Source organism: Pseudophryne corroboree, chromosome 9, assembly GCF_028390025.1.
Source record: "Pseudophryne corroboree isolate aPseCor3 chromosome 9, aPseCor3.hap2, whole genome shotgun sequence".
Lineage (NCBI taxonomy): Eukaryota > Metazoa > Chordata > Amphibia > Anura > Myobatrachidae > Pseudophryne > Pseudophryne corroboree.
In genome coordinates this window covers 174200118-174225676 of record NC_086452.1, presented here as the reverse complement: position 1 = coordinate 174225676, position 25559 = coordinate 174200118, and the positions used below count along the sequence as shown (strand labels likewise).

Genomic DNA, 25559 nt, shown 5'->3' with positions numbered 1-25559 from the left:
GTAAAAGTTTAAATAGGTTTTTTATTTTCAGTGAGTCCTGCTGGCAACAGGCTCACTGCATCGTGGGACTAAGGGGAGAAGAAGCGAACTCACCTGACTGCAGAGTGGATTGGGCTTCTTGGCTACTGGACATTAGCTCCAGAGGGACGATCACAGGTTCAGCCTGGATGGGTCCCGGAGCCGCGCCGCCGGCCCCCTTACAGAGCCAGAAGAGCGAAGAGGTCCGGAGAAAGCGGCGGCAGAAGACGTTCCTGTCTTCAAATAAGGTAGCGCACAGCACTGCAGCTGTGCGCCATTGCTCTCAGCACACTTCACACTCCGGTCACTGAGGGTGCAGGGCGCTGGGGGGGAGCGCCCTGAGACGCAATAAAATCAATATAAAAACCTTATATGGCTAAAAAAAATGCATCACGTATAGCTCCTGGGCTATATGGATGCATTTATCCCCTGCCAGTTTCCTGAAAAAAGCGGGAGAAAAGGCCGCCGTGAAGGGGGCGGAGCCTTTCTCCTCGGCACACAAGCGCCATTTTCTTTCACAGCTCCGCTGGAAGGACGGCTCCCTGACTCTCCCATGCAGTCCTGCACTACAGAAACAGGGTAAAACAGAGAGGGGGGCACTATTGGCAGCTAATATATAAATACAGCAGCTATAACAGGGAGTAACACTTATATAAGGTTATCCCTGTATATATATAGCGCTCTGGTGTGTGCTGGCAAACTCTCCCTCTGTCTCCCCAAAGGGCTAGTGGGGTCCTGTCCTCTATCAGAGCATTCCCTGTGTGTGTGCTGGGTGTCGGTACGATTGTGTCGACATGTATGAGGAGGAAAATGATGTGGAAGCAGAGCAATTGCCTGTGTTAGTGATGTCACCCCCTAGGGAGTCGACACCTGACTGGATGGTAGTAATTAAAGAATTACGTGACAATGTCAGCACTTTGCAAAAAACTGTTGACGACATGAGACAGCCGACAAATCAATTAGTGCCTGTTCAGGCGTCTCAGACACCGTCAGGGGCGCTAAAACGCCCGTTACCTCAGATGGTCGACACAGACCCTGACACGGATACTGAATCCAGTGTCGACGGTGACGAGACAAACGTAATGTCCAGTAGGGCCACACGTTACATGATCACGGCAATGAAAGAGGCATTGAACATTTCTGACACTACAAGTACCACAAAAAAGGGTATTATGTGGGGTGTGAAAAAACTACCAGTGGTTTTTCCTGAGTCAGATGAATTAAATGAGGTGTGTGATAAAGCGTGGGTTTCCCCCGATAAAAAACTGCTGATTTCTAATAAATTATTGGCACTATACCCTTTCCCGCCAGAGGTTAGGGCACGTTGGGAAACACCCCCTAGGGTAGATAAGGCGCTCACACGCTTATCAAAACAAGTGGCGTTACCGTCTCCTGATACGGCCGCTCTAAAGGAACCAGCTGATAGAAGGCTGGAAAATATCTTAAAAGGTATATACACACATACCGGTGTTATACTGCGACCAGCGATCGCCTCAGCCTGGATGTGCAGCGCTGGAGTGGCTTGGTCGGATTCCCTGACTGAAAATATTGATACCCTGGATAGGGACAGTATATTATTAACTATAGAGCATTTAAAGGATGCATTACTATATATGCGAGATGCACAGAGGGATATTTGCACCCTGGCATCTAGAGTAAGTGCGATGTCCATTTCTGCCAGAAGAACGTTATGGACGCGACAGTGGTCAGGTGATGCGGATTCCAAACGGCATATGGAAGTATTGCTGTATAAAGGGGAGGAGTTATTTGGGGTCGGTCTATCGGACCTGGTGGCCACGGCAACGGCTGGAAAATCCACCTTTTTACCCCAGGTCACCTCTCAGCAGAAAAAGACACCGTCTTTTCAAACCCAGTCCTTTCGTCCCTATAAGGGCAAGAGGGAAAAAGGCCGCTCATTCCTGCCTCGGGGCAGAGGAAGGGGAAAAGGACTGCACCATGCAGCCTCTTCCCAAGAGCAGAAGCCCTCCCCCGCTTCTGCCAAGTCCTCAGCATGACGCTGGGGCTCTGCAAGCAGACTCGGGCACGGTGGGGGGCCGTCTCAAGAATTTCAGCGCGCAGTGGGCTCACTCGCAAGTGGACCCCTGGATCCTGCAGGTAGTATCACAGGGGTACAAATTGGAATTCGAGACGTCTCCCCCTCGCCGGTTCCTGAAGTCTGCTCTACCAACGTCTCCCTCCGACAGGGAGGCAGTATTGGAAGCTATTCACAAGCTGTATTCCCAGCAGGTGATAATCAAGGTACCCCTCCTACAACAGGGACAGGGGTATTATTCCACGCTGTTTGTGGTACCGAAGCCGGACGGCTCGGTGAGACCAATTTTAAATCTAAAATCTTTGAACACTTACATAAAAAGGTTCAAATTCAAGATGGAGTCACTCAGAGCAGTGATAGCGAACCTGGAAGAAGGGGACTATATGGTATCTCTAGACATCAAGGATGCTTATCTCCATGTCCCAATTTACCCTTCTCACCAAGGGTACCTCAGGTTTGTGATACAAAACTGTCATTATCAGTTTCAGACGCTGCCGTTTGGATTGTCCACGGCACCACGGGTCTTTACCAAGGTAATGGCCGAAATGATGATTCTTCTTCGAAGAAAAGGCGTATTAATTATCCCTTACTTGGACGATCTCCTGATAAGGGCAAGGTCCAGGGAACAGTTAGAGGTCGGAGTAGCACTATCTCAGGTAGTGCTACGTCAGCACGGGTGGATTCTAAATATCCCAAAATCACAGCTGATTCCAACAACACGTCTACTGTTCCTAGGGATGATTCTGGACACAGTCCAGAAAAAGGTATTTCTCCCGGAGGAGAAGGCCAGGGAGTTATCAGAGTTAGTCAGGAACCTCCTAAAACCAGGACAAGTGTCAGTGCATCAGTGCACGAGAGTCCTGGGAAAAATGGTGTCTTCTTACGAAGCGATTCCATTCGGAAGATTCCATGCAAGAACTTTTCAGTGGGATCTGCTGGACAAATGGTCCGGATCGCATCTTCAGATGCATCAGCGGATAACCCTATCTCCAAGGACAAGGGTATCTCTCCTGTGGTGGTTACAGAAGGCTCATCTTCTCGAGGGCCGCAGATTCGGCATTCAGGATTGGATGCTGGTAACCACGGATGCCAGCCTGAGAGTCTGGGGAGCAGTCACACAGGGAAGAAATTTCCAGGGCTTGTGGTCAAGCATGGAAACGTCTCTTCACATAAATATCCTAGAGCTAAGGGCCATTTACAATGCCCTAAGTCAAGCAAGGCCTCTGCTTCAGGGTCAACCGGTATTGATCCAGTCGGACAACATCACGGCTGTCGCCCACGTAAACAGACAGGGCGGCACAAGAAGCAGGAGGGCAATGGCAGAAGCTGCAAGGATTCTCCGCTGGGCGGAAAATCATGTGATAGCACTGTCAGCAGTGTTCATTCCGGGGGTGGACAACTGGGAAGCAGACTTCCTCAGCAGACACGACCTTCACCCGGGGGAGTGGGGACTTCATCCAGAAGTCTTCCAAGTGATTGTAAACCGTTGGGAAAAACCAAAGGTGGACATGATGGCGTCCCGTCTCAACAAGAAACTGGACAGATATTGCGCCAGGTCAAGGGACCCTCAGGCAATAGCGGTGGACGCTCTGGTAACTCCGTGGGTGTTCCAGTCGGTATATGTGTTCCCTCCTCTTCCTCTCATACCAAAAGTACTGAGAATCATAAGAAGGAGAGGAGTAAGAACGATACTCGTGGCTCCGGATTGGCCAAGAAGAACTTGGTACCCGGAACTGCAAGAGATGCTCACGGAGGACCCGTGGCCTCTACCTCTCAGGAAGGACCTGCTCCAGCAGGGACCTTGTCTGTTCCAAGACTTACAGCGGCTGCGTTTGACGGCATGGCGGTTGAACGCCGGATCCTGAAGGAAAAAGGCATTCCAGATGAAGTCATCCCTACCCTGATCAAGGCCAGGAAGGATGTAACTGCAAAACATTATCATCGCATTTGGCGAAAATATGTTGCGTGGTGTGAGGCCAAGAAGGCCCCTACGGAGGAATTTCAACTGGGTCGTTTCCTACATTTCCTGCAAGCAGGATTGTCTATGGGCCTAAAATTAGGATCCATTAAGGTTCAAATTTCGGCCCTGTCGATCTTCTTCCAGAAAGAACTGGCTTCACTGCCTGAAGTTCAGACGTTTGTCAAAGGGGTACTGCATATACAGCCTCCTTTTGTGCCCCCAGTGGCACCTTGGGATCTCAATGTAGTTTTAGGGTTCCTAAAATCACATTGTTTTAAACCACTTGCCACAGTGGATTTGAAATATCTCACTTGGAAAGTGGTAATGTTGTTAGCCCTGGCTTCAGCCAGGCGCGTATCAGAATTGGCGGCTTTATCCTATAAAAGCCCTTACCTGATATTTCATTCGGATAGGGCGGAATTGAGGACTCGTCCTCAATTTCTCCCTAAGGTGGTTTCAGCGTTTCACATGAATCAACCTATTGTGGTACCTGTGGCTACTAGGGACTTGGAGGACTCCAAGTTGCTGGACGTAGTCAGGGCCCTGAAAATATATGTTTCCAGGACGGCTGGAGTCAGAAAATCTGACTCGCTGTTTATACTGTATGCACCCAACAAGCTGGGTGCTCCTGCTTCTAAGCAGACGATTGCTCGTTGGATTTGTAGTACTATTCAACTTGCACATTCGGTGGCAGGCCTGCCACAGCCAAAATCTGTAAAAGCCCATTCCACAAGGAAGGTGGGCTCATCTTGGGCGGCTGCCCGAGGGGTCTCGGCTTTACAACTTTGCCGAGCAGCTACTTGGTCAGGGGCAAACACGTTTGCTAAGTTCTACAAATTTGATACCCTGGCTGAGGAGGACCTGGAGTTCTCTCATTCGGTGCTGCAGAGTCATCCGCACTCTCCCGCCCGTTTGGGAGCTTTGGTATAATCCCCATGGTCCTTACGGAGTTCCCAGAATCCACTAGGACGTCAGAGAAAATAAGAATTTACTTACCGATAATTCTATTTCTCATAGTCCGTAGTGGATGCTGGGCGCCCATCCCAAGTGCGGATTGTCTGCAATACTTGTATATAGTTACAAACAAATCGGGTTGTTTATTGTTGGAAGCCATCTTTTCAGAGGCTCCTACGGTTATCATACTGTTAACTGGGTTCAGATCACAAGTTGTACGGTGTGATTTGTGTGGCTGGTATGAGTCTTACCCGGGATTCAAGATCCTTCCTTATTATGTACGCTCGTCCGGGCACAGTATCTTAACTGAGGCTTGGAGGAGGGTCATAGGGGGAGGAGCCAGTGCACACCAGCTAGTCTAAAGCTTTTACTTTTTGTGCCCAGTCTCCTGCGGAGCCGCTATTCCCCATGGTCCTTACGGAGTTCCCAGCATCCACTACGGACTATGAGAAATAGAATTATCGGTAAGTAAATTCTTATTAAAACATGCCCAAAGAGACATTAGTCTACTGCAGAGGTTCTCAAACTCGGTCCTCGGGGGCCCACACAGTGCATGTTTTGCAGGTGCACAGGTGTATTAATTACTCACTGACACATTTTAAAAGGTCCACAGGTGGAGCTAATTATTTCACTTGCGATTCTGTGAGGAGACCTGCAAAATATGTACTGTGTGTGCCCCCGAGGACCGAGTTTGAGAACCTCTGGTCTACTGGGTTCAAGAGTCAACGCTATGTCGATTTCTGCTTGACGTGTCCTGTAGAATATGCAATGGACAGGTGATGCCGACTTGAGAGGCATATGGAAGGCTGAGGATTGTGTGGAGAAGGGATCTCGGACCTGGTCTCCACAGCTATAGCTGGTAATTCTGATATTTTTCCTTATATTCCTGCACAGACTAGGAAAGCGCTATATTATCAAATGCAGCCTTTCGAACACAAAGAAACAAGAAAGTCCGAGGTGCGTCCTTTCTTGCCAGAGGCAGGGGCAGAGGAAAGAAGCTGCACAACACAGCTAGTTCCCAGGAACAGAAGTCCTCCCCGGCCTCTACAAAATCCACTGCATGTCGCTGGGGCTCCACAGGCGGAGCTAGGCCCGGTGGGGGCACGTCTTCGTAAGTTCAGCCACTAGTGGGTTCACTCCCTGTTGGATCCCTGGGCAATAGATATTGTGTCTCAGGGATACACGCTGGACTTTGAGGAGATGCCCCCTCACCGACGGCCCTGCCGGCTTCCCCCCATGAGAGGGAAATAGTGTTAACTGCAATTCACAAATTGTATCTTCAACAGGTGGTGGTCAAGGTTCCCCTCCTTCAACAAGGAGGGGGTTATTATTCGACCATGTTGTAGTCCCGAAACCGGACGGTTCGGTCAAACCCTGAACATATACCTGAAAAGGTTCAAGTTCAAGATGGAATCGCTAAGAGCGGTCATCGCAAGCCTGAAAGGGGGAGATTTTATGGTGTCTCTGGACATAAAGGATGCATACCTTCGTGTCCCCATTTATCCACCTCATCAGGCGTACCTCAGATTTGCGGTACAGGATTGTCATTACCAATTTCAGACGTTGCCGTTTGGTCTCTCCACGGCCCCGAGAATCTTCACCAAGGTAATGGCGGAAATGATGGTGCTCCTGCGGAAGCAAGGTGTCACAATTATCCCGTACTTGGACGATCTCCTCATAAAAGCGAGATCAAGAGAGCAGTTGCTGAACAGCGTATCACTTTCTCTGGAAGTGTAACGGCAACACGGCTGGATTCTATATATTCCAAAGTCGCAGTTGGTTCCTACGGCTCATCTGCCTTTCCTAGGCATGATTCTGGACACAGACCAGAACAGGGTTTATCTCCCGATAGAGGGAGCTCATGACACTGGTCAGGAATCTATTAAAACCAAAACAGGTGTCAGTGCATCACTGCACTCAAGTCCCGGGAAGGATGGTGGCATCATACGAGGCCATTCCCTTCGGCCGGTTCCATGCGAGGACCTTCCAATGGGACTTACTGGACAAGTGGTCCGGATCACATCTTCAGATGCATCGGTTAATCACCCTGTACCCCAGGGCCAGGGTGTCACTCCTGTGGTGGCTGCAGAGTTCTCACCTTCTAGAGGGACGCAGATTCGGAATTCAGGACTGGGTCCTGGTGACCACGGACGCTAGGTGGGGAGCAGTCACACAGGGAAGAAATTTCCAAGGTCGGTGGTCAAGTCAAGAGACTTGCCTTCACATCAACATCCTGGAACTAAGGGCCGTATACAACGTCCTACGTCAAGTGGAGCACTTGCTTCGCGACCAACTGGTTCTGATTCAGTCAGACAACATCACCGCAGTGGCTCAGGTGAACCCGCCAAGGCGGCACAAGGAGCAGAGTGGCGATGGCAGAAGCCACCAGAATTCTTCGCTGGGCGGAGAATCACGTAAGCGCTCTGTCAGCAGTGTTCATCCCGGGAGTGGACAACTGGGAAGCAGACTTCCTCAGCAGACACGACCTCCACCCGGGAGAGTGGGGACTTCATCAGGAAGTCTTCACACAGATCACATATCGGTGGGAACTGCCACAGGTGGACATGATGGCATCCCGCCTCAACAAAAAACTACAGAGGTATTGCGCCAGGTCAAGAGACCCTCAGGCAATAGCGGTAGACGCCCTGGTGACACCGTGGGTGTTCCAGTCGGTCTATGTATTTCCTCCTCTTCCTCTCATTCCCAAGGTGCTGAGGATAATAAGAAAAGGAGGAGTGAGAACAATCCTCATTGTTCCAGATTGGCCACGAAGGACCTGGTATCCAGATCTGCAAGAAATGCTCACAGAGGACCTGTGGCCTCTTCCTCTAAGACAGGACCTGTTGCAACAGGGGCCCTGTCTGTTCCAAGTCTTATCGCGGCTGCGTTTGACGGCATGGCGGTTGAACGCCGGATCCTAGCAGAAAAGGGCATTCCGGACGAGGTCATTCCTACGCTGATAAAGGCTAGGAAGGACGTGACAGCTAAACATTATCACCATATATGGCGAAAATATGTTTCTTGGTGTGAGGCCAGGAATGCTCCTACAGAGGAATTCCATCTGGGCCGTTTCCTTCACTTCCTACAGTCAGGAGTGAATTTGGGCCTAAAATTGGGCTCCATTAAGGTCCAGATTTCGGCCCTATCCATTTTCTTTCAAAAAGAGTTGGCTTCTCTACCAGAAGTTCAGACGTTTGTAAAGGGAGTGCTGCATATTTAGCCTCCTTTTGTGCCTCCAGGATCACCTTGGGATCTTAACGTGGTGTTAAGTTTACTGAAATCACACTGGTTTGAACCACTTAAAAAGGTGGAGTTAAAATATCTCACGTGGAAGGTGGTCATGCTATTAGCCTTGGCTTCGGCTAGGCGTGTGTCAGATTTAGCGGCTTTGTCACATAAAAGCCCCTATCTGGTTTTCCATATAGATAGAGCAGAATTGCGGACCCGTCCACAATTTCTGCCAAAAGTGGCGTCATCTTTTCATATGAACCAACCTATTGTGGTGCCTGTGGCTACTCGTGACTTGGAGGATTCCGAGTTACTGGATGTGGTCAGGGCTTTGAAGGTTTATGTAGCCAGAACGGCTAGAGTCAGGAAAATGGAGTCGCTGTTTATCCTGTATGCATCCAACAAGCTGGGTGCTCCTGCTTCAAAGCAAACTATTACTCGCTGGATCTGTAACACGATTCAGCAGGCTCATTCTGCGGCTGGATTGCCGCTGCCTAGATCAGTAAAAGCCCATTCCACTAGGAAGGTGGGCTCTTCTTGGGCGGCTGCCTGAGGGGTCTCGGCATTACAACTAGTTGTAATGCCGAGTTGCTACTTGGTCAGGTTCAAACACTTTTGCGAAGTTCTACAAGTTTAATACCCTGGCTGATGAGGACCTATTGTTTGCTCAATCGGTGCTGCAGAGTCATCCGCACTCTCCCGCCCATTTGGGAGCTTTGGTATAATCCCCATGGTCCTTACGGAGTCCCCAGCATCCACTAGGACGTTAGAGAAAATAAGATTTTACTTACCGGTAAATCTATTTCTCGTAGTCCGTAGTGGATGCTGGGCGCCCGTCCCAAGTGCGGACTTCTTCTGCAATACTTGTATATAGTTATTGCTGCAATAAGGGCTATGTTATTGTTGCATCAGGGTTGAACTGATGCTCTGTTGTTGTTCATACTGTTGACTGGGTAAGTTTATCACAAGTTATACGGTGTGGCTGGTATGAGTCTTGCCCTGGATTTCCAAAATCCTTTCCTTGTACTGTCAGCTCTTCCGGGCACAGTTTCTCTAACTGAGGTCTGGAGGAGGGACATAGAGGGAGGAGCCAGAGCACACCAGAATCTAAATTCTTTCTTAAAGTGCCCATGTCTCCTGCGGAGCCCGTCTATTCCCCATGGTCCTTACGGAGTCCCCAGCATCCACTACGGACTACGAGAAATAGATTTACCGGTAAGTAAAATCTTATTTTTTCTTTTCTTTTTTTTTTCTTTTTAAGTGGTGCAAGTAGGGGGCACAGTACTGGGGGTACGGCGCAACTAGGGGGCACAACTCTACAGGGGGCATAGCTGGTCACGCCCCCATTTTACGCCCGGGGCGCCACAAAGTCTAGATCTGGCCTTGATAATGTCTGTAGTACTTAACGTTCATATTGTATGTAATCCCGGTGTCTGAAAATCTAATGGAAACAGACACCCCTTCTAATAAAAGTGGGTGACGCAGAATTTGACAGTGGTATCTGTTAATCTACTAGATTAGTCACAGGGATTAAAACCAATTTTAATCCTAAATTCGTCAAAACTGTAAATTAACAAAAACTGTCATTCAGACAAATTGGTGAAATCACGTATTTAACCAATTTGTATGAACAATAGTTTTTGTCCATTTTTCCACTGTTTTGGGAACAAGTGGTCGATTGTCATTTGCTCTCATCCATTGCCAGATTTTCATTTCAACCAGTCAGATCTGGCAGTTTATCTGCCAGATAATTGTATGGTGTATGCCCTGCTTAAGTGAGTGGGGTCATGTGGGCGGAAGTGGCATTGTAGAGTCTGTTTGGAGTTTTATGGTACAGGTTTTGTTGTCTGTGGGGGCATTTTGGATAAATTACATGGGGAAGGGGGAACTTAATGTGCAGACATACGGAAGGCTGGAGAACTGAGCATGCTGTCCTTGAAGTGTCCCAGATTGGTGCCACTACTGCTATAGATGTATGTATAATACATTGTGGGGTCTATTCAAATAGACTTGCCCCGCAGTCCGAGGGTTCTTTGTGCCACACTTACGATAGCTTCAGACTTGCTGGTTTTTGTTTGCAGTCCCAACAAAAATCTGCAAGATGGTGCCATGAGAGGGGTGAGCTGAGGTACTATGCCGGCATTTCCACGCCATTGCAGCACCAGCTAACCCCCCTTGTGGCTAATTGAATCGATGAATTCAGTATGATATCCCAGCTGTCGGGATCCCCAAGTGGTATTTGACCAGGTTTCGGGATTCCGCTGTCTGTATTCTTACCGCTGGAATCCCAGCAGCCTGCACCTTGAATGCCTCCCGAATCAATGTGTTTTATCCACAAGTCAAATAATTATTATATTGTAGCATGAGAGCATGGAAATGTCACTGCTGTAATAACACCAGCATACAGTATTGCTCAGTCTACAGTGTCCATAATCATTATTGGGGAAGAAGTCATTATAATCAGGTTTCATTCATAATACAGGTTGAGTATCCCATATCCAAATATTCCGAAATACGGAATATTCCGAAATACTGACTTTTTTGAGTGAGATAGTGAAACCTTTGTTTTTTGATGGCTCAATGTACACAAACTTTGTTTAATACACAAAGTTATTACAAATATTGTATTAAATGACCTTCAGGCTGTGTGTATAAGGTGTATATGAAACATAAATGAATTGTGTGAATGTAGGCACACTTTGTTTAATGCACAAAGTTATAAAAAATATTGGCTAAAATTACCTTCAGGCTGTGTGTATAAGGTATATATGATACATAAATGTATTCTGTGCTTAGATTTAGGTCCCATCACCATGATATCTCATTATGGTATGCAATTATTCCAAAATACGGAAAAATCCCATATCCAAAATACCTCTGGTCCCAAGCATTTTGGATAAGGGATACTCAACCTGTATTTTAATCCTAATTTTGTTTATATAGCGTTAAGTGAACTGAATTTATTAACAAGTTTATTTGCACTAGGTCTGTAGCATTTACTTATTAATAGTGATCAATATGAAAACCAAAATGTTTGTATGCAAGGCAGCTGGCAAATAACTTTACCAAAGAAGGAAAATTGTGATGACAGATAAACATCCAAACTATAATTCCATCATTTAATGTTCAGACTATTGCAAAATGCAGTAAAGAAATGAGCCACACTGATCACCAGCCAGCAGGGGTCAGAGCTGATCTGAGAGGTATATCAACATTGCAGTAAATTGAACATAAAACTGGGAACACATCTAAACGACAGTGAGACGCGACTATGCTTTGTAATGATATATTGCATTGCCGTACACACTACATGATCCGCGGTATGACTGCACAATATACCATTACTGCGTTGTACGTGTTATCGTCCCATTAGATGTACAGAGCATCCAATGGGACAATGTGACAACCCAATTTCTCAAATGATGAATTGGGTGGATTTGAGGGTACATAGTATACTATACGATGGTTGATTGTGATCCGTTGCGGATTGCAACATCTTCCAATGTATCGTATGGTATGTACCTAGCTTGATGAAAATCTGGAGTTTAATTGCCAAGAAATCATGCATCAGACTAATTATGGGACATGACGTTGGCAGCAAATACAGCAGCAAACTGAAATCAGGAACCTATCCGTCCAAAGATGGTACTTTATTATTTAATGTTACTTGTTCACCATTTTATCATACTACCTGTAATATGTGTGTTTTAGTAAACCTGTTTGTAAAGAATGTTTCAAACACGTTGTTCAAATATCTGAATACAGAAGTTTAACAAAATATGCTAATTAATATAGTTTTGTTGCTGGATGTATAATATGTAGTGTGTGTTAACAATGATGCTCTCTCCTGCTCTGTTTATTATGTCGGTATTAAGAGATCATTGTTCTCACTTTGGTGCATACAAGCCGCACAAAATATGCATTTACTTTGGTGACCATTTAGTGCGTAGCACGAGGCACACAGCACTTCAGCCCCTAACATGTAACCACTACAGATCGTGTGTGATAGGATTGTTTCATCTGTTCTGCATCTTTCATCCAGGCCCTCTTAGGGAATGCTGTAGTTTGCATGATCCCAATGCATCACTGTGTATTACATTCCGATGAACTATAATGAACTGTACTTAGCACTTTAATTGTTTCAATAATGCTCGCCTGACATTTCACAGACCATAGGAAAAATGCATCCAAGTCAAGGACATATGTTTATACACATTGGAAAGGGTCAGTGTGTTTTTAAAATGATTTCTTTGTCATCCAAAATGGCATTACTGTACATCGAGGCACTTGGCCCAGCAAAAGAACACTCTTTATATTCCTTACATTGCATAATAGTGCTATTGAAGGCACAACTTTTTTATTGGCTTTTTTTTGTGTTTCTTGTTAGCTTTCCATCGACTTTTGCATCCAACAATAATCAGTCGTCCTTAACACCTATGCAAAATGCTCCTCTCCCGTCAATCTCTGCCTCGGCTTCATTACCTACTTCAAGCAACTCTGTTACATCAGGCTTTAATGAGCTGAAGGCAGCAAGTGGCAACAGAAAGGCCAGAGTCCTGTACGATTATGATGCCGCAAACAGCAGTGAGCTATCGCTTCTTGCAGACGAGGTAATTATTTCTATGAGGAGTTGAGATAAACAAATTGATGTGATATAGATCTGTGTCTTCATACGCCTAGAGTCTATACGGCGTACAGCTGGAGATGCCCCGAGAGGAGAGAGGCATGCAGTAGTTTTCTTTAAATTTTGCATTTTATTTGTGTCGCAGTGAATTAGAGGCGCTGGGCTGCGACTTTAACTGCACAGGAACTAGTTTTAAATGCAAAGTCTCAGATGAAGCACAACACAACTTGGCATGAGAAAAAACCATGGCGTTATAGCACTTTGTGTACAGGCTGAGACTCTGTCGCACACAGAGGTACAAATGTCACATATGAAATTGATGATCAGTGTAATCTAGCAAAGTTTGTTGCTCCTAATTGTTTTATTTATGCAAATAAGATGACATTTTGAGCAAGGAAGGCGCCTGGTGGGTCAGCCGCCCAGGACTGGGAGCATCGAGAGGGGGCTATTTACTGCAACTTCAGCAGCAGTATATGAGGACACATATGTACTATGATTAATGTAAATGCAGTGTACTTACTGTGCCCAAGACCTACACATGGTACCCAATTTACCAGCTGTCGGGATCCTGGCTGTCAGTATACCGACGCTGGACTCCCGACTACCGGTGAAATACTGGCTGTTGGAATCCCCACTTGAAGGGTGTTCCACATCACCACCCGAGGGTGGATATAACCTTGTTTGGTCGCCACCGAGCCTGAAGCGTGGCGAGCTAGCTGCACTCGCCGCCGGTATCCCTGCTGTCTGGCCTCGGTCTCCTGACTGGCGGGATATCATACTGTCCTGGTAGCAGGAATCTACTTTGTGAGCACTTTGTTTCCATGTACCAAATCACTATTCACATCAGCGATAATGTTCCAGGTGTTGCATAGCTGCATTTTCTAGAATGTTCATAACAAAGCATTTTCTTGAGAATTAATAGTTTAGCAAATGTATCTAGTTAAAAGTTTAGTTGTTCTCACAGAAGTTTTTGAGACCCCACAAGTGTCAGTGAGCCATTGTTTTTGGATCTCGAAAGCAGTGTTTTGCAATAGAATATTTTGCATACATAATCATCAGTCAACTATGGAAATAGATAGGTAGACTCCAGTGGAGCAGATATTGGTACAGCCTAGAGACGTTCTTTACCCAGTTGCCCCTCTCTGCTTTGCTTTATACTTTGGCACAAAAAAAACAAATTTAACAACAAACATGGCTGCTGATTCCTCAGCTTCCCTAATGCAAATGAGTAAGGCACTCGTTACTTTAGAGGGCAGGTGAGCATAGGACGTGAAGCCTATTGGAGACACCTGCTAGGTCATAGACTCTCTGAACCACATCTATCTGAAACAGAAATTTAACTGGAACGCCATCAACAGTTTTAGGTTGCGAGTGTGATTCTTAAAATTGATGAAAAATCTGTATTTTTTTCTATTTGTAGGTCATAACAGTGTACAGCATGCCTGGAATGGATTCTGATTGGCTGATGGGAGAAAGGGGCAACCAGAAAGGCAAAGTTCCAATTACCTACCTAGAGCTACTTAATTGACTTTATTTTGTTTCTTTTCCTCCTAAAGTGCCGAATTACAGCAAACAAAAAAATATTTATATGCAAATAACTTGATATACAGTAGATGTGAGGTCTTCCATGTATAATTGTCTTAAGTGAATTTCAGCCATATAAAACTGCCCTGACTGTACTGCCAACTCTCTTGCATGAAAGAAAAACACTCCTTGATCACATATCACTGACGGTGAACTGTTTGCAGAGATCTCGATTGATTTTTGTCAATTTCTGCCATGAATTGGAAGTGACACCACTTTGTACTCTGTTGTTGGTGTTTTGTTTTTTAGTATTCCTCCCCATCTGTAAAATAAATGTGGTTTTTGTGCCATACAGTTTACCATTTAACATTTATTTTTACATATGTAATTTTGTTAATAATGTGACATTCTCTTGCTAGCATTCAGTACCTTGAGTGTTCTGTTAAACAAATTTCCCTATTAACGGTGAAACGGTGGCTTATCCGTATCCTTGGTACTAATATGGACATTGTTGGGGTTTTTTTTGCCTTGGACCACGTGCCAATGACATTAACTAGTTCCAGCTGCCATAGCCACACACCGTAATCCCTAATTCCCTTATTTTAAAAAGATTGCAGCCTTTAATTAGTCAACTATTTCACTCATTTGGACCCGCTAATGAAAAGTGGTCACGACTGTAAGGTTGTGATTAACTGTACTATCAAATGCAGCCTTTTATGTTACAGCAGCTCTAGACCATGGATGACTGCAGGCACTGATTCCTGTGGAATTAGGGAAGGTTCTAATGTGTATGAGCAAAGGGGAACTGTTACCCTCCACCTCAAAATGGAAATTCCCCTTATTCATACACATGGGCCCTAGTCCTGATTCCTGGGTTTTGGGTTGTTTTTTTTTTGTATGTTTGGTTTTCTCTTGTCCATTCCTTATCAGCCTTCAGTATAACTATATGAATCTGACATAGAAAGCCTTATAATTAACCTAAGAATGTTATTTTTATATAGTGAATGTATGTGGGGAAGGAAGAGCGCTCCTGGCACGCCACCATCAAACACTTTATTTTGTATTGTTTTATAAATATATTTAATATTTCTTAGACTAAATGTAGAGGTTGAGAACAATTTAAAATAAGCATAAAAATAAATAAATTGAAGCACAGTTGGATCTTGTATAAATTGGACTGTAAAATAAAACAAAACTTTGTTGTCTTCCCAGTTTTTGTTCCTTTTCATCTGTGATCTGAAGAGGATTCATTCTGATGATTTGTTTTTATTAATGAAACAACTCATTGTGTAAGTAATGAGTAATGGCTTACTTGGAAAATATTTCCCTTGATCTTACACAATTCATTTCAACCGATCTCAACACTTACAAATTGCAGAGACACATTCATTATATCAGCAACCCAGCGGCACTTGAGTGCGTCAACACTGCACAGATCCAATGGTTGTAGGGGACCTTGGACTTGACACAGTCTCTCTTGGATGTTGACCTCACTTTGGTCACTTGTGATCACTGGCCAGCAACGTATCCTGGTTTTATCAAATCCTATGACTGCAACCAGAATGACACATTGTGACCAGCAACACTGCTTGTTTTTCCTGGCAACCAATTGAGAAGTACAGGAAAATTAGCAGTATTGTGCTTACCGTACCAGGCAGACGTGTATGTGCTTAGCCAACCATTGTGTTACCTCTTACATATTTAAAACACTGAGGGGTCAATCCAATTGGGTACTAATCCTGAAACTCATACATTGCACAAATGGGTGTACCCGAAAAATGTGAGCTCCAATTAGAAATGCCAATTTGTGGTACCAATAGCGAGGTTACATGACTTTTCTACAAAAAGCGACCTAAGGAAACCGTCATGGACCCCCAAAAATTGTCAATTGAGATATCAGAAAACTTAGTGACCATGAGGAAAGCACTTGAATATTTTATAAGGTGCCAAATAGTTGATTATTTTCACTTGGTGTTAATAATTGAAAAATTATATAAAGTGTTTTTAAATCAAATTGAGTATTTTTAAGTGTGTTTTGTTTTTAAAAAGTTGGAATACACATGCCTCTTTCTACAAGTTCAAAAACCCCTCTCCCATCAATACAACACCTCCTCCATGTACCTGTCCTATGTCATTTAACCCATTATTGTGCTTTTTAGAGAAATTCACCTGAAAATGTAAACCCCTCCAAGAGTGTGATTATTTATTGGGAATGCTGTATCTGAGGTTATGCACTGTGTACCAAGATTTTTACATTTAAAATATTTTTTTTCCCCTACCATTTAGCCTGCTCAGGGGGTTGCGCACAAAGAATGCGAGTTTTCTCTGAAAAAGCAATGCGAGTTTGGAATTGGATTGCAAATTAAATTCACCGTGCGAGTTTGAAGTGAAACCTCCCTTTTTTTTTTTCTTTTTTTTTTTTTTATACATGCCTGTGCTTCATGGTTACTGGAAACATCTTAATTTGATATATGTGAGAAAAACCAGTGACCAGTGTTAAAAATATGTAGTTATGGTAGACTTACCGTCGATGACTTTCTCCTACAGTGGGGCAAAAAAGTATTTGGACAGCCACCGATTGTGCAAGTTGACCCACTTAAAAAGATTAGAGAGGTCTGTAATTTCCATCATATAGGTACACTTCAACTGTGAGAGACAGAATCTGGAAAAAAAAAACAACTAGGAAATCACATTGTATGATTTTTAAACAATTTATTTGTATTTTCTTGCAGAAAATTGGCTGTCCAAATACTTTTTTGCCCCACTGTAAGTCCACAGGATATACATTGGGATATGAGGTAGCATCAGCGGATTAGTACCAGCGATCAAAAGGTTTCGGCCTTCCAGAACGCAATGGGCCAGTCCCCTATATCCCCACCTCCTGGTTCAGGCAATTCAGTTGTTTACCAAAGCTCAAGGCAGGAGCATCATAGAGCGCCCTAATCAGGCTAAAATAACATACATGCACACACTTCCGTACAAGAAGGAAGAAGTTAGTAGGTGTAAGGATCCCCAAATCAGGTGTATCAGGGTGGGATCCCTGTGGATACTGTGGACTAACTACGTATTTCTCCTGCAGGGTCCACAGTAGTATCCACAGGATATACATTGAGATGCCCCAAAGCAATTTTAGTAGAGGGGACGCTCCTGATTGGACAGGAGAATCCTTCGCCCGGATGCAGCATCCTGAGAGACAAAGGTATCAAAGGCATAATGTCCAATGAATGTGTTAATGGAAGACCATGTGGCTGCCTTACACATCTGTTCAGCTGAAGCACTACCTTGTGCTGCCCATGAAGGACCTACCTTGCGGGTAGAGTGAGCAGAGACATTAGCTGGAATAGGGAGATCAGCTCGAAAATATGCTTCTGAAATAGTCATCCAAAACCACCTAGCCAGTGTCTGCTTGTCTGCAGGCCATCCTCTCTTGTGAAATCCATAGAGAACCAAGAGAGTTTTGTCTTTCTGCTGGCACTGGTACGATCCACGTAGATCCGTAAAGCACAGACTACGTCCAAGGATGCATCTCCCACAGGAAGATCTGGCCCTTGAAAAGATGGTACTACAATTTCTTCATTAAGGTGGAATTTAGACACCACCTTAGGAAGATAACCAGATTTGGTTCTGAAAACCACTCTATCTGGATAAAATATCAGAAAATTGCGACATAACAATGCCACTAAATCTCTGACACTCTTCTAGCTAAGGCAATAGCTAGTTAAGAGGGCTTTAGCTGTCATCCATTTAAGATCCACTTGCGTCAGTGGTTCAAATGGGGCAACTTGTAGCGCCTTTAGGACTATACCTAAATTTCAAGGAGCAGTACGAGGAACAAACGGAGGTTGGATATGAAGCATTCCTTGGAAAAAAGTGCAAACATCCTGTAAGTTAGCAATTTTCTTTTGAAACCATAGTCAATGCTGACGCCTGAACTCTGAAGGTAGCCACCTGTATCCATTACTGCCTGAAGGAATGCTAGGACTCTGGAAACTCAGAAAGACCTAGGGTCAAATTTCCTGGCACTGCACTATTAAGCATGCCATATTCAGTAATAAATGCGAGCTGAGGATGGTTTCCTTGTTCCAAGCATTGTTTGAATTACCTGTTGTGAAAATCCTTTTGCTTTCAGGATGGAAGTCTCAAGAGCCACGCCGTCAAAGACTGCCAATCCAGGTGCTTTTAAAAATAAAACCCTGAGACAGCGGATCTGAACGTTGAGGGAGTAGAAACGGAGTATCCACTGACAGCCTCTGCAGATCTGTGAACCAATGTCTTCTGGGCCAAACCGGAGCTATTAGTATCATGGCACCCATTCCCTGTTTTACTTTTCGAATCACCCTGGGCAACAGGGCAATCGGTGGAAACACATAGGCCAGACGAAAGTCCTATCTTACTGACAGGGCATTCACGAAGGTCGTTTTGCGATCCTTTGTCCTTGACCCGTATGCGGGAACCTTGTTGTTTTGACGAGAAGCCATGAGATCTATCTCCGGCAACCCCCACTTGTCTACCAGAGTCTGGTAGAAAATCCACTTCCTGGTTTAGGACTCCCGGAATGAACACTGCGGACAAGGCTGGATGATGATCTGCCCATTTTAACATGCGGCTTACCTCCTTCATTGCCTTTTGGATGCGAGTTCCTCCCTGATGATGATTGAGGTACGTTACTGCCGTTGCACTGAAGTTCCAATATATTTATTGGCAGGCAACTTTCTTCCTTGGTCCACTGCTCCTGGAAGCACCTTTTTTTCCTGACACTGCTCCTCAAACCTGAACACTGGCATCTGTTGTCAGAACCTCCCAATCTGAGATCCAAAAGGGTCTCCACTTGTCCAGATGGGATGTCTGTAGCCACCGAGCTAATGACCTCCGTACGTCCAGAGGAAGGACCATAGTCTGAGTTTTTATTGTCTGATGTAACCCATTCCATTTGGAAAGGATCAGATGTTGAAGAGGCCTCAAGTGGAATTGAGCATACTCCACCATGTCGAATGTCGACACCATTGATACCATCACACGCATAGCTGCGTGAATGGATACCCTTTGACTGTGTAGCAGCTCCTGAATCCTCGACTGTATTGTGGATATTTTGTTCAGAGGTAAAAACACTTTCTGAAGTCCGGAATCCAATACAGCCCCCAAATGCGTCATACGTTGTGACGGAACCAGGGATGACTTTGCCCATTTTATGAGCCAACCATGTTTCTGCCAACAAGCTATTGTCTGTTGCAGATTACACTGAAGCAATTCCTGAGACTGCGCTAGGATTAATAGGTCGTCGAGGTATGGAAAAATTCTTATCCCCTGTCGACTGAGATAAGCCGCCATTACCACAATAATTTTGGTGAACACTCTTGGAGCTGTGGCCAGTCCAAATGGTAGGGCCTGAAACTGAAAGTGTTGCTGGAGGATCGCAAACCTGAGATAGCACTGATGGGACTGTGCTATAGGAACATGCAGGTAAGCATCCTGGATATCCAGGGATACCATAAAATCCTCCTGCTCCATGGGCAAAATAATGGAACGTAAAGTCTCCATATGAAGGTGAGGCACCCAAATGTACTTGTTCAACACCTTGAGATTGAGTATGGGCTGGAACGACACATTCGGCTTCTGAACTAGAAACAGGTTGGAATAGAAACCTTGTCCCTGTTGCGCAGGAGCAACTGGAATTATCACTCCTGATTGAAGCAACTTCTGAACTGCTTCTTGTAAGGCCCTGGCCTTCATTTCTACTGAAGACTGGCTGGTACAAAAGAACTTTTGTGGAGGGTGTTTCTTGAAGGCAAACGCATAACTGTGAGATACCGCTTCTTAAACCCCGGCATCTGTGGTGGACTGCTGCCAGAACTGTGCAAAATGAAGAAGTCTGCCTCCCACCCTGGGTCCCCCAGGTGGAGGCCCACACCATCAGGCTAATAGTTTATCTTCTGGCTTGGAAGCAGGCCCTCTGGTAGCCAAATGCTTTTTAGTCTTACAAGACTTATCAGATTGGGACTGTTTGCCATAACCCTTTCCTTTTGCTTTTCCCTGGGTTTGAAGGGCCGAAAAGCTGGAAACTTAGGTTTGGCTTTGTGGGCTGAAGGAAACGTCACTTTCTTGGAGTCTGCCTCTGACTCCAAAATACTGTTTAATTTTTTACCAAAAAATATCTCCAGTAAAAAACAAATATTCTAGAGCCTTCTTGGATTCTGAGTCAGCCTTCCATGTACGTAGCCAGACAGCTCTGCGAGCTGCTACTGTGAAGGCTGATGCTTGAGAGGCAATAGTACCCTTATCCAAGGCTGCTGCTTCCATAAAAATAGCTGCCTGTTTAATATGGGATTAATGTGCAATATGGGATCTTTGCTCTCTAGATACCAATGAGAGATCATGCTCCAATGCATCAGCCCAGGCCGCCACTGCTTTTGCCATACAGGCTGAAGCTATGGCTGGTGTGTTTTTTTTTTTTTTTTTTTTAAACCATCTGTTTTTCTATCCGTAATATCATTTAATGTTGTTGAAGGCAGAGGCAATGTAGATTTTTGCACCAATCGAATGACATGCGTATCTACTTTGGGCACCACCTCCCTTTTTAAACGGTCCCCAGTTGGAAGAGGATAATGGGAATTCCATTTCTTTGGAATTCTAAACTTCTTACTGGGTGTGACCCAAGCCTCTTGCGTAATCTGTCAGCTGTTCTGATCCCGGAAATTCAGTTCTGACTTTTTTGGGATGTTTAAACACTGGAGCCTTGGATTTTAGCAAAGGCTCTGCCTCCTCCTCTAAGGATAGAATGGCTTTCATAGCACTAATTAGCTCCACTGAGCTGGGACCTTCATCCTCCTCTCTGTATGCAGAACCAGAATGTGAGGAATCCTCATCTTCTGAAGTGTCCCCATCTGAAACATGTGTAGACGGTAACCTATTCCTGGTATAGGAGCTTGCACTATCAGCTCAGCTATATTGGATAATGTCTGTGCAAAAGAATCCCATGGGGGTTCAACTTGAACCTGTGCCTGCCTCGGATTATTTAGGAGGCTTTGGTGAAAGCTAAAACAATTTGCACATAATCCATTTTGAACCAGATCCTGAGAGGTTAACCTAGCTTTGCAGGACAAACACAAAATCAGTGTTGGTACTGCTGTGGAGAGTGTATCCTCCTCACCCTTGCCTCTCTTAGACATGTTAAACAAATCACACCTGTATGGTGTTAACTACACAATTTGTGGCTGAAATCACTTTATAGCTTGCTAAAGTGACATACAATCTGATCCCTCCCTGCTTTGCACCAACATTGAGGATCAGTATATACACAGAAATTGACAGGAATAGTAAAGTCAGCAATCACACTACCAATCAGTCACAAGTTATACATTAGTATAATAAACAATATGCGCACATATTCAACTAAAGATATATTTCAAGTATGTAGGAGAAACCTAATACTGCATTACCTTATATAGGATATTTACCGTATTCAGTCGCACAGCAAAAGAAACGGCAGCAATAGTTTACAGACTCGTATGCATCAGGCACTTACTCACACCCAATGGTCGGTAGAGACTTAGTGCTGTATCACCCGGCTCAGGAGAGTGGGATACAGGGAGACTTTACCCCGCTTACAGAATCGGTCAATACATTAGTGAACGCTGAGTAGATCCAGACGGAAATAGTGTACACAAACGCCTGCTGAACACAACGTCTCAGACGGAAGTGGGAACTCAGTTCATGGCGGGAAACTCGGAGGAAACTGGTCATGAACCGGGAGGAGGGGCGCCCAAAGGAGCGTCTTACTCCCCACTTATGACATCAACCCCAGGGATCCCGGTCTCACACTAAGCCCTGGAGCCTATGGTCCCTGGTGCCTATCACTGGTGCACCTGAGGTGGCAGCCGCATCAGCGACTGTTCGGTAGTCTGCTCCCGAAAACAGTGCATCTGTGTCTTGCGACTCCCCCACTAAATGGAACTGACGCCTTACCTTCTGCCCGTGCTTCGGCCACAGCCTGGTAACGTCAGCTGGACTTGCTAGTAAATCCTACGCAAACGCCACCAAAAGAGTACTGTACACGTGGGTAAGCATTGTCGCGACCAGGCGGAGAGTTGTTGAACTGACTCTTTCTAAGGTGTGTGTAAAACGCTTTTTAGAAAACTTGCTCAAAAAACGTGAGACTATAAAAATAAATTAAATTTCTCCTACGTCCTAGAGGATGCTGGGGTTCCAAAAGGACCATGGGGTATAGACAGGATCTGCAGGAGACATGGGAACACTATAAGACTTTGAATGGGTGTGAACTGGCTCCTCCCTCTATGCCCCTCCTACAGACTTCAGTTAGACTTTGTGCCCAGAGGTGACTGGACACACACTAGGGGAGCTCTACAGAGTTTCTCTAAAAGACTTTGTTAGGTTTTTTATTTTCAGGCAGACCTGCTGGCTACAGGCTCCCTGCATCGTGGAAGTGAGGGGAGAGAAGTCAGACCTACTTCTTAGTTCAAGGGCTCTGCTTCTTAGGCTGCTGGACACCATTAGCTCCAGAGGGTTCGATCACTTGGTTCGCCTAGCTGCTTGTTCCCGGAGCCACGCCGTCAACCCCCTCACAGAAGAAAGAAGCCGGGTGAGTATTGGAAGAAAAGAAGACTTCAGTAACGGAGGTAACAGCAGCGGTAGCGCTCCATGCTCCCACACACATCACCAACGTCTCTTGCAGGGCGCTCGGGGGGAGCGCCCTGAGCAGCATGTTACGGAGGTTCTGTATTTTACACAGGCATTCTCGGGGCCCGGACACCCGGTACGATACCCCCGCCGAACAGCAGCGGTAGCGCTGCGCACCAAATCCCGAACATGCCAGCGGTCACTTGGGTGCAGGGGAGGGGGGGGGGCGGCGCCCTGGACAGCATTATGTAAGTGTTTTGGGAAGGTATATAGTGCCTAGACACTATATACGGTCCCCTGCCTGTATGTTATTCTTTATTATAATGAGGCTGAAGCGCGCCGAATAGGGGGCGGGGCTTAGCCTTCACAACAGTGTTCAGCGCCATTTCTCCTTCATCCACTAGGGGCCACTGGAGTGTAGTTACAATGGGGAGATAGTAGGTGGTATTGGTAGCTGGCACTTTAAAAATTCTCACACTGTGGCTAGCTCCTCCCCTACTATCTCCCCTCCAAGCCAGTCTTAGTTAAGTGCCCGAGGTAGCTGGTTCACTTGGGTTTAGCTGAAGAATTTTCTTCTTTTTTCTTTATTATTTTATTTTTCTTACACACACTCACAGACTGGCAGCTCTGCCACTGCCAGTCTGCACCGCGGGAGCTGCCGGCGGGGTCCCATCGCAGCTGCGTGCGGCTAGGGATGGGCCCCGGCTGAGGGAGACACTGAGCTCTCCTGAGTTGGCGGACACCGCTGCGTGCGGCGCGTGTCGCGGCCACTCCATCCAGCAGAAGATTCCGGCAGCATGGCAGCGGTGAGTATCAAAAATGGTCGGACACCGCTGCGTGCGGCTTGTGTCGGGACCACCCCACCACAGAAGATTCCGGCTGGACGCCGCTGCGTGCGGCGTGTGTCGGGGCCGATCCACCAAGAACACAGTGGTGAGTGAAGTATACTTTATTTGTGGTGGCTATGTATGTTTTTAGAGCAATGCACTGTTTATTGTTGTACAACCCACTCCAGAAGGGCTCTCTGGGGCTGTAATGTACTTTATTGTATCCTTACCTGTCCTCCTCATGGAGAAACAGACAGGATGATTGGGGGAGGCTGAGTATGTGTTTATACAACCCTGACTGAAAAACGTGTGTGTGTCATTCTGATAACCCTCTGCTCCCCCAGCTCCCCGCACCCCCCGCACAGATCCCCACTCAGCGCGACTCACAGAGCCGGCACAGGGATCCCGCTCGAGCGCAAAGCAATGTTTAAATTTGGCGCCTTGTACGGAGGGGGCGGAGCTAAGTCCCGCTCTGTAGAGCGAGCTCAGCGCTCCCTGCTCCCAGGCGGCGACTCGCGCTCTGTTCAGCGCAACAGGCCCAGCGGAGGGTACAGCTCGCTTCCCGCTTAGTTTTGCAATAAGGCGCCATAGCCGGGGGGCGGAGCTAACTCCTGCTCTGTACAGCGGGCTCAGCATTCTCCGCTCCCCGGCCACTGTTATAGTGTAATAGGCATTTATGTGAGTTTAATGCACATGGTGCTGAGGAGAATGTGATATAGTCAGAGTGGCTCAGCACTAATCCAGTTATCCACTATATAGATTTTATCGCATAGCCCAGAGGAGTTTCACTCTGGCGGCCATTTCCTCCCTGCACAGACATGGCTTCATATTTGCAGTGTCTCCTATAGCCCAGTGGGCTAATCTTGCATACTCAGAGACAAATACAAATAAAGTCCCAGGTATATTAACAGTTAACCCGCTTTACTCAGCGGGCTCCCAGGTCTCCCCGTCGCTAGGCAACAGCTCTGGGATTTGTAACTTTTCGATACTTCAGGCTGCTGAAATATAGATACATTCCTCCTGCAGTAGACTCCTCTACCCAGCATTTTCCTACTTGCAAATCAGGGAACCTGCTCTATTACAGTAGCTGGGACTCAGCTCAATAATAATTAAAAGGATCTACTGTGCAGTATTTATTTACCTACGGTGTGTGTGTATATATACATATATAGTTATGTTTGTGCATGTATATATATAGATATATATATTTAAGTGCGTGTAGGTATGTATATAGATAAATCCATAAAATACCAGATATAGGGGATAAAAGCCTACGGCCACACCACCCTGAACACGCCCGATCTCGTCTGATCTCGGAAACTAAGCAGGGTCAGGCCCGGTTAGTACTTGGATGGGAGACCGCCTGGGAATACCAGGTGCTGTAGGCTACTTCCGCAATGTTTTCTAATAACAACATCTTGCACATAACATTTTCCCCCATTTTTCTCACAGGCTGGTCACCATTTTGAAAAGCCAGCGGAACCTCAGAGAAACATCTGGTGCACCTTAATTAGCGGTACACTAAATACAGGGCGGGGTGTTGCCTTCCCTTTATTATTCCTTGTTGTCACTAGTTACTAATGCTATTTGTAATTGTGGAATGCGTGTAAGGCATCAGACAAATAGCGCTGCGGCTCAGTACGCTAGTAGCGGGTATCTGAACAGGGGTTTGAATCCAAACAAAACTTTAAGGAGAACTCCTATAGCCTAGGGCTAAGACTCCTGTCCCACAGCGCA

The 25559-nt window shown here is 45.8% G+C and overlaps 1 protein-coding gene and 1 non-coding gene across 4 annotated transcripts in view; both read left to right on the top strand.

Moving 5' to 3' along the window:
• SH3GLB1 (SH3 domain containing GRB2 like, endophilin B1) overlaps positions 1–15572 on the top strand; it is a 168715-nt gene extending 153143 nt beyond the window's left edge. For all 3 annotated transcript variants that reach the window (XM_063939959.1, XM_063939960.1, XM_063939961.1), the window contains 2 exons: positions 12601–12823; positions 14258–15572. In XM_063939959.1, coding sequence (XP_063796029.1) covers positions 12601–12823; positions 14258–14365 — 331 coding nt within the window. In that variant the 3' untranslated portion in view covers positions 14366–15572. The remainder of the gene's footprint in view (positions 1–12600; positions 12824–14257) is intronic.
• Positions 15573–25091: 9519 nt separating this feature from the next.
• LOC134961749 (5S ribosomal RNA) lies at positions 25092–25210 on the top strand. Its single transcript, XR_010187959.1, has one exon. It is a non-coding gene; the product is annotated as a 5S ribosomal RNA (ribosomal RNA).
• Positions 25211–25559: the final 349 nt, after the last annotated feature.